The 8620-nt window shown below is 52.2% G+C and overlaps 2 protein-coding genes across 2 annotated transcripts; both read left to right on the top strand.

The window, feature by feature from the left end:
* Positions 1-46: 46 nt before the first annotated feature.
* LOC114040424 (secretory carrier-associated membrane protein 3-like) lies at positions 47-5755 on the top strand. Its single transcript, XM_027858540.1, has 9 exons — positions 47-202; positions 580-657; positions 1625-1744; positions 1853-1970; positions 2245-2373; positions 3350-3512; positions 3619-3720; positions 4434-4551; positions 5266-5755. The coding sequence occupies exons 1-9, from the start codon at positions 137-139 to the stop codon at positions 5410-5412; spliced, it is 1041 nt and encodes a 346-aa protein (XP_027714341.1). The 5' UTR covers positions 47-136; the 3' UTR covers positions 5413-5755.
* Positions 5756-6701: 946 nt separating this feature from the next.
* LOC114040425 (protein FAM189B-like) lies at positions 6702-8556 on the top strand. Its single transcript, XM_027858541.1, has 5 exons — positions 6702-7242; positions 7552-7608; positions 7864-7974; positions 8073-8192; positions 8418-8556. Exons 1-5 carry the CDS (start codon positions 7021-7023, stop codon positions 8532-8534), a joined length of 627 nt encoding a protein of 208 aa, XP_027714342.1. The 5' UTR covers positions 6702-7020; the 3' UTR covers positions 8535-8556.
* Positions 8557-8620: the final 64 nt, after the last annotated feature.

The raw sequence follows: 8620 nt of genomic DNA, 5'->3' as shown, positions 1-8620 counted from the left end.
AGGGCCGACAGGGACGGAACCCCGCGAGCCGCCGCCGCCGCCGCGGAAGAGGCGGTGGAGGGGAGGAGGAGCAGGAGAAGGCAGAGCTAAGGCCGAGGCTGAAGCCGAGGCCGAGGCCGAGGCCAGACCTTCCGACATGGCCCAGAACGAGAATAGTGGGAACCCATTCGCCGAACCCAGCGAGTTTGACAACCCCTTCCAGGTGACAGGCACCGGCCCCCTTCTGTGTCTGGGCCAGGCTGACCTCTGACCCTCAGCACCTGGTGACATTTAACCCCCGGGAAGGACTGACACGTGGAGGGTGGCCTGGCAGCCTAGCTCATCCTTCCCTCTAGCCTCGGGATCTTTCCGGGCAGGACTAGGGGGAGGGGCAGTGTCTCAACTCCGGCACCCCCGTGTCTGGGAAGGATGGGTGGTGGGGTGCAGGATTTCGGGAAAGTTGTCACAGCTGGGGCCTCACTTCCTTTCCCCTCACCTCCCTGCCCCCATTTCCCTCAGTGACTTTGGTTAGAAGGGGGAGCTCCCGGGGAACCCCTCTACTTCCCAACTCCACCTTAAGCCCCTAGTCTCTATCCCCAGGACCCAGCGGTCACCCAGCACCGACCCAGCCCCCAGTATGCAACACTCGATGTCTACAACCCCTTTGAGAACCGTGAGGTGAGTCTGTGCCTGGGATGGGTAGAGATGGTCTAACCCTAGGATGAGAGTAGATATGTAGACCTCTTTTCATCTTTCTAAGTTCCCGAGGGCCAGAGTCCTGGGCTTCATGCCTGGGAAGAAACATTGTCTCATTTCTCTGTGAATCTGACATGTGACCTAAGAAGTGACCACAGAGATATAAAAACACTGGCACCCACCATCGTGTAGTGTTAAGAGTTGGAAGGAACCTTTAAAAAATCATACCTTAGATGTCAGTCTATCAGACTGTGTATTCAGTGAAGTGAGGTACAGCCTTTCATTTTATTTTAGAATCATCCCATGGCTTGACACAAAGGCCAAACAAATAAGTTGAGGCTGAAATCAGTTCTGGAGAGAATGAAAAGAGATTGAGCTAATGGTGTCAGTTTAGGGAGGCTTCCTGGAAGAATGGCAATGTGCAGAAGGATAAGGAAGAGGACAGGGATAACAGTGAATGAAGATAAGAGGAAAATAAACTGTACTTAGGCTCAGAAACAGGAGAAAGCAATGAATAAACAGGTGATAGGAAGCCTATTTGTCTTACTAGAGAGTTAGAAATCAGATCTCAGGAAATGAGTAGGGTAAGCTCAGAAAGGATGGATGGAAGAAGCCTTGGGCTCTTGCCTAATGTCTCTGATGGGATATGAGAATCAATCAGAGCAGGTGACTTGGTATTTTCCTATTTTTGATCAAAGCAGAAAAGAAGTAACAATTAGAGCTTTCTTCTACTGTCCCCCTTCCCCTCCCATTATTAGAAGTGTTCAACGAGCAATCAGGGGCTCTCTATCAGGGATATTGTGAAAGGGAATCCTATATTTAATTCCATTCCACATTAATTTATTGAAAATTTGTCATGCCCCAGTCACTGTGCTGTGTGTTGGTTGGGAAGTTAGATGATTTCTAAGGTTAGCTCTAAGATTCTTTGTTTCTGTCTTTTATCTAACAGTCACCACCTTCCTATGAGCCACCTGCCCCACCGCCTCCACCAACAATCCAGCCCCACCAGCAGCCTTCCAGAAAAATCAGCCCCACAGAACCTAAGAATTATGGCTCCTATAACACTCAGGTATTGTGTGTGAAGAAGTACCTGGGGCTAAGCAATGCCCTTCAGCGCTATCCCTAGGGTACACAGTCCCAGGACTGACTCATCCTCTGCCTTTCTCTCTCTGGGTAGGCTTCAGCTGCAGCAGCCACCGCAGAACTTCTGAAAAGGCAGGAGGAGCTCAATCGAAAGGCAGAGGAGCTGGACCGGAGGGAGAGGGAGTTGCGGCATGCAGCCCTGGGTTCTGCCAGTAAGTCTTTGGTGATGGCAACAAAACACCATGCCAGCTCTTGTGGGATGCAGGCAGGGAGTGACATCTTCTAACATTCTGAAATGAGCACGAAAGGGATAGGGATTATTTCTACTTAATGCCATTCCTACCATTCTCTCACTGGCACCGTTCATGGGTCTCTGAGTTGGAACCTTCTGATGGAGAATAGAGAAATTCATCTGTTGAATTTGACTCTCTTGGTCTCTGACATCCTTCTAGTATCCTTCTCACCTGGCCACTCTATGCCTTGCAGCCCGACAGAACAACTGGCCTCCAGTGCCGTCATTTTGCCCTGTCCAACCTTGCTTCTTCCATGACGTCTCCATGGAGATTCCCCAGGAGTTCCAGAAGACAGTGTCTACTATGTACTACCTCTGGATGTGTGAGTGGTGGGGAACTACAGGGCTTTGTTTAGGTACAAGAGTAAGAGTATCTTTCAGGGAGGAAAAGAGAGCCTGAAACTTCCCTCTTTTGCTTCCAAGCCATCTCATATATCTAAATTTCTTTCTACCTGTCATAAAATAGTATCTCTAACTAATTTGCCATCATATCTCAAGGCTATCTCCTTTAGGAAGCCTTCTTCCTTGATCCCACTACTACCACCAGAACCCATTATCCAGCCTGCCCACATATCTCTGACTTCCCACTCCTTTCCTCTAAGTGCAGTTCCCCACGTATCACACATATTTGTTATTTGCTTGATCTGTAATTTGCCATTGGTTTGGAGGATTCCTTTTTTTTTTTTTTTTTGATGAGGCAGTGGGGTTAAGTGACTTGCCCAGAGTCACACAGCTACTGAGTATTATGTGTCTGAGGTCAAATTTGAACTCGGGTCCTCCTGACTCCAAGGCCAGAGCTCTATCCACTGCGCCATGTAGCTGCCCCAAGTTTGGAGGATTCTAGGATAGACTTTTCCCTTTTTATGAATTTCTGCTATGGGAATGCTGTATAAACATTTGTTAATTTATTCACTCAAATTTAACAAACATTTATTAAGTCCTTACTATATGATAGGCACTGGAAATGTAAAAAATGACATAGCCCCTACCCTCATAGAGCTTACATTCTCATCAATATGTGACTAGTGGAGAGATGCAGCGTACACATAAATAAATATCAGGCGGGGTGGGATGGGACAAAGAAGAAATCCACTCTCTAGGAAAAGTTGAAGAACATTTTCAGCTAGCTGTAACTGTGAAGGCTTTGTGGAAATATGGCTGCAGAGCTAGCTGCTGGACACTTCTTTAACATCTTTTTTTTGCAATGGAGATGAGGATATGGGTTGTTAATACTGAGGTAGACTTTATTTTCATCCATGTTGACACTGTTCCCTTTGCTTCTCTCCCTCCCCAACCCAGGCAGTACCTTGGCCCTTCTCCTGAATTTCCTTGCCTGCCTGGCCTCTTTCTGTGTTACCCCTATTTCCAGTGGCTCTAGTTTTGGGCTCTCCATCCTCTGGGCCCTACTCTTCACGCCCTGCTCCTTTGTTTGCTGGTACCGCCCTATGTACAAGGCTTTCAGGTGAGCAAGGATGGGACTGTGGGAGAGAGGAAGGTTGTTGGGTGTGCCCCATGTCTGCCCCTATACCTAACATCTCTTCCTTCTATCTCTTTCTGTTCCCCTGCAGGAGCGACAGTTCATTCAATTTCTTCATTTTCTTCTTCATTTTCTTCGTCCAGGATGTGATATATGTGCTGGCGGCCATTGGCATCCCATTATCAGGATTCAGGTTAGTCTGTCCACTCTCTCCCTGTGCCCTTTCTCTTGTTTGTCATGAGTGCTCCATATAGGCAGAACTCTTATCAGGTGGCAAGAAGAAAGAAAATGAGAAAAGAATGGCATCCAGAGAAAGAAAAGGAGCTCCCTAGTCATTTGGTCAGTGAACATTTATTAAACACCTACTGTGTGCCAGGCACTGTGCTAAGGTCCTAACAGCTTCTAGTTTGACGGAGACAGAGTGAATTCCTAAGAAGTCAGAAAATTGATTGGAGAGCTCTAGACCTCAGTGATGGGAATGAGTGATTAAGAGAAAATCTGTAGTTGGTCAGCCTGGGAAGGCTTCCTGGAAGAGGAGAGTATAGAACAGGGAATGTAAGCAGAAAGGACAGTGTTACAGGAAAAGGAATGGAGAGAGGAGTTCTCGAGGTCCAGCAGTGAGAGAGTAAATAGAGTACACTGAAGTAAATAATCCAATCTGGGCTGTGACACGTAGAGTCATAGGAGAGAAATTGCTAAGAACGTTGAGATTGAGCAGGAAGAGAAAGACAGCTGTTACAGATTTGGAATTGTGGGGCCACATGTGCTGATGGGATCTGGATGATAGGGACTTTTAACTGGATGGATGGGAAACTGGAAAGAAAATTGATGAGGGGACCCAAAGAGACACCCCGGCGGGCCTGGCTGTGACACGTGCTTCCCTTCTCTTCCTCTCTCCAATGACAGTGGCTGGATCTGGGCCCTGACGGTGCTGAGGATCAACACAGTTGTGGGCGTCCTCATGCTGCTAGTCGCCTTGTTCTTTACTGGCATTGCTGTGCTGGGCATTGTGATGCTGAAACGGGTAATGAGGGGCAGGGGACTGGGGCAGGGCTGGGAAGTTGGAGGAATGTGGGGGTCTTTTGTGAAGGGAAAAGAAATTGGGGCATTTTAAGTATAGGCTGGTTACAGGGTGCTGGATGCACAGGGACTGGAGAGCGGGGTCTGGGTCTTATTGTATCTTCCCCAATGCCTTGCATGTGATAGATATGTAGTTTTTGTTGAATCGGTTTTAATATGATGAACACTGAAAGGGAAGGTAGAGCCAGTTGTTAGGTATGGAAGGGGCCGCAGGGAGCCAAAGAAGAGAACTGGTGCATATGCTTTCCCTACTCCTCATAACCCCCATCACTGTTAGGGGCATCAGTGTGCTCATTATCATTTGGGCCAATCTCATTGTGAGCAGGGCCTGGAGCCAGGACAGAGAGGGGATGGGCCCCTTGGTAATCGGATGCTAAAGGTTTAGGGTCAGCCTCCTGGGGGCATCTGAGGACATCTGAGTTTAACTCAAGAGTCACTCATCACCCTTTTCTACATGCTTCTTCACCACTCACCTTTGGATCCCCCTTGCTGCCTTGTTCCCAAGAGTCATGGCTTACAAGCGTTCGCTGGGTGGTGCAGATGAATGACAGAAGAGATAATTGGTCAGATGAAAGCTGGCCCTTAGTAATGGTAGGCTGAGCAGCCTGCATGTGGCTGTCACCATGTTAAAGTCCTTCCCCTTTCTCACAATACCCAGATCCACTCCCTGTACCGCCGCACAGGTGCCAGTTTCCAGAAGGCCCAGCAGGAGTTTGCTGCCGGTGTCTTCTCCAACCCTGCAGTCCGAACGGCTGCGGCCAATGCAGCTGCAGGTGCTGCCAACAATGCCTTCCGGACCCCATAATGTTCTCCTCTTCCTCACCTACTTATCTCCTTCCCTGGCTGGTGCACCCCAACCTTGGCTCTGGATGAAGTTGGCTCTACTCCCCTTTCATCTCTCCCCGGGATCGATTTTGGAGAGAGAGAAGTGTTTTCATTCGTTGTCTCTCCTCCTTAATCTCTGTGGCAGTGAGAACAGGCCTGCCCAAGAGGGTGAGGGGAAGCTGGGGTACTGATCCCAGTCCCAACCACTGCCTGCCCCTGTCCCACCTGTCCAGGCCTCACCTCACCTTGGGAGCCCCTGCTTCTCTCTGCTGTGCCAAGGCTAATGCTTCAGTTATTTAAATAAAGGAAAGTAGAACTTGGAAGCAAGCCTCTGTGTCTTTGTGGGGACATCGGGACGGAAGGGTTTGAGGATGAAGACTAGGAACCTGGAAAGATGTGGTTTAAGGCCAAGAGGTGGGTGGGTGGGCTAGGGCCAGGCCTAGGATGAGCTCAGAAAAGCCAAGCTGCTGAGAGGGCCCTCCCCAGACTCCACCCTCCATTAGCTGGTTGGGAGAAGCCGCAGCTGCCCAGAACCAGCTCTTTCCCTGGGGGAGGGCAGGAGTAGGGTGGGGCAGGATGGGCTCCGAAGATAAATGGGATGATAAGTGCGAGGTCTGGCGTGAATGGCTCCGACTTGGATGGGCACCACAAAACCAGAATAAGGGGGGGAGGGGATGGGGAGGGCGCGGGGCCAGCCCCGCCCTCCTCTCGCCAGGCGGCCCCCTCCTCCCCACCTTAGTGGTTCCAGGACCCGACTACAGCTCCCAGACTGCTCAGCGCTAGCCCTTTTCACCCCGCCCCTCCTCTCCATCCCCCATCCCTCCCCCCCAACCCCGTTTCCTCCCTCTTGGACCTGCTGCAGCCAGGATCCCGGGGAGCCGAGCTGGGCTGGCCGCCCGGGGAGACGGCACTGCAGCGGAGCCATACCCCGTCAAGAAGCCCCGGACCTCTAAGGGACACCCCACTAAGGCCTCGAGACCCTACCGGGCCGACCACCCACCCCCACCCGCAGGCATCATCCGGCACGCATCAGCGTCTCCAGTCTTATCCCAAACCCTCCCTCCCGACCCTCCCCACTTCTCTACCCCCCCACCCCATTTCCCCAGACTCTTTTCTGTACCCCGTTCCCTGTCCCTACTGACACTTCTCTAGCATCCTAGAGCTTACCTTCCATCCTCCCTGGGGGAACCTGGCCCCTCCCTGCTCCCCTCCCCCCCCCCCCCTCCCCAGGGCGAAGGAATGAACCCGGTGCCCCCCCTCCCTTCGAGCTGCCCCCGGGCACTGTGCCCACCCCCTGCCTGCTGTGGGGAGAGAGCCTCCTGCTGCCCCCACGTGACCTCCGTCCCTGGGGGACAAGCAGATTCCCCCCATCCCACCCCAGTCTCTTCAAGTGCCCTCTGACATCCCTCTAACTGGAACATTTGGGCCATGCACCCTGGGACCCAGGCAGGGGGTGGGTTCCTTGGCTAAGGGGTGGGGGTGGGGGAATAGGTGGAGAGAAGAAGGGAGTGGCCCTTGGGTTTAATTGAAATGCCCTCAGGTGCCAGGGGGGACTGCAACAGAGGCAGGCTCCAAGGGGGTGGGCACAATGCCCTCACCCAGTGATTCAAGCCATTCACTGACCAGCCGGCCGAGTACCAGAGGCCTCACCCATCTCCGGCTCCACCGGCCTTGGCTCCAAGCTCTGCTTACCCTGGGGCTGGCCCAGGTGATACTAGGTGTCTTGGTGGTCACCTTCAGCATGGTGGCTTCTTCAGTCACCTCCACAGAAAACATAAAGAGGTCCTACCCATCATGGGCTGGCTTCTCGGTGAGTACTGAGGGATAAGGAGAGGTCCTTTGTTGTTTTTCCCCACCGTCCCCTCCCCCAGCCTGTAATCCAGATCCCTAATGTCCTCCTCCCCTCTCTCTACCTTTTCCCATTTCATGGCATTGCCTGACAACTGGAGAAGGTGGTGCCCTGGTAACCCTATTGACCTATGCCCCTCCAGGCCTAAGATCCTTCTGTCTCTGTCTCTGGCTGGGTGGGTACTGAAGGAAGGGGGAGGTGGGGACAAGGGGTTGGAAATGTCCTCCTCATGCCAGGTTGAGCCTGAGCTTGTGCCCACTCTGTCTCCAGCTGGCATTCTCAGGGGTAGTTGGCATCGTATCATGGAAGAGACCATTCACTCTGGTGGTAGGTGCAAGGGGAGCAGTGCCCACTCATACCAACTTATATTGAGGACTCTGTGATGCCCAATGGGGGGATTGCCCACTCATGTCCTCTAAAAGAGGAAATAACCTCCACAGTGCCTGGTGGGTAGGATTTACTTCCTGGGACTCATCAAGAGTGACAAATCACCTAGATCAGGGCACCCACAGGGAGGTAAGCTCCTGGGAACACCTGTGGTTTAGCCCCTGCACTCAGCCTGATACCCTCTGTGCCCCCTAGATCTCCTTCTTCTCCCTGCTCTCCGTACTGTGTGTCATGCTCAGCCTGGCTGGCTCCGTCCTTTCCTGTAAGAATGCTCAGTTGGCACGGGATTTCCAAGAGTGCTCAATGGTAAGGTGAAGGGAAGAGGAACTCCAGGAAGGTCCAGGGGGCTGGATACCTGGTTTTGCCCTTAACTCAGGCCTGTCCAATTTTGCCCTCCAACCCAGGAAGGAAAGGTCTGTGTCTGCTGCCCCTCTTTTCACTTGCCTAGACCCTGCAGGGACTCCGGCCAGGAGCTGAAAATATCCCTTAGCACAACTTGTGCTGATGCTCTAGGGGCTCTCAAGGTGAGCTTCCCTTGTAGAAAGAGAACATCTCCCTGCCTCAGCCCTGTAACGTTGTCTCAGACCCTGTGCCCACCTGTCTTCTCTATTCTCAACTGCACACATACAGAGTTGCCGTCCCCTCTTCTCAGGCACACCACTCCCATGCTCGGGAACAAAGTATGAGCTGGGCCCAAGTGCCACTGCCCTCCCTGTGCACCCACTCCCCTTCCTCCTTCATTTCTTCAGAACCTTCTCTTCAGTGTCTGCGGCCTCACTGTCTGTGCTGCCATTGTCTGTGCCCTCTCTGCCATTGTTTGCTGCATCCAGATATTCTCTCTCGACCTTGTGCACACGGTGAGATGATGGGGACCAGGGCAAGGAAAGAACAGAGGGAATTTGGTGGGGGGGGGAGGGCTGTTTGTGGAAGGCAGGGCTGAGGGCAAGAAGGG

The sequence above is a fragment of the Vombatus ursinus genome, unplaced genomic scaffold (genome assembly GCF_900497805.2).
Source record: "Vombatus ursinus unplaced genomic scaffold, bare-nosed wombat genome assembly UNPS02013106.1, whole genome shotgun sequence".
In the NCBI taxonomy this organism is placed as follows: domain Eukaryota; kingdom Metazoa; phylum Chordata; class Mammalia; order Diprotodontia; family Vombatidae; genus Vombatus; species Vombatus ursinus.
The sequence above is the reverse complement of the archived record's forward strand: the minus strand, read 5'-3'. Positions and strand labels throughout refer to the sequence as shown.

Coding starts and splice junctions, on each gene's coding strand:
- LOC114040425 (XM_027858541.1), top strand. CDS start 7,021: ATGCCCTCACCCAGTGATTCAAGCCATTCACTGACCAGCCGGCCGAGT. Junction 7,609..7,863: donor AGAGACCATTCACTCTGGTG/GTAGGTGCAAGG, acceptor TGTGCCCCCTAG/ATCTCCTTCTTCTCCCTGCT. Junction 8,193..8,417: donor ATGCTCTAGGGGCTCTCAAG/GTGAGCTTCCCT, acceptor TCATTTCTTCAG/AACCTTCTCTTCAGTGTCTG.
- LOC114040424 (XM_027858540.1), top strand. CDS start 137: ATGGCCCAGAACGAGAATAGTGGGAACCCATTCGCCGAACCCAGCGAG. Junction 2,374..3,349: donor TATGTACTACCTCTGGATGT/GTGAGTGGTGGG, acceptor TCCCCAACCCAG/GCAGTACCTTGGCCCTTCTC. Junction 3,721..4,433: donor ATCCCATTATCAGGATTCAG/GTTAGTCTGTCC, acceptor CTCCAATGACAG/TGGCTGGATCTGGGCCCTGA.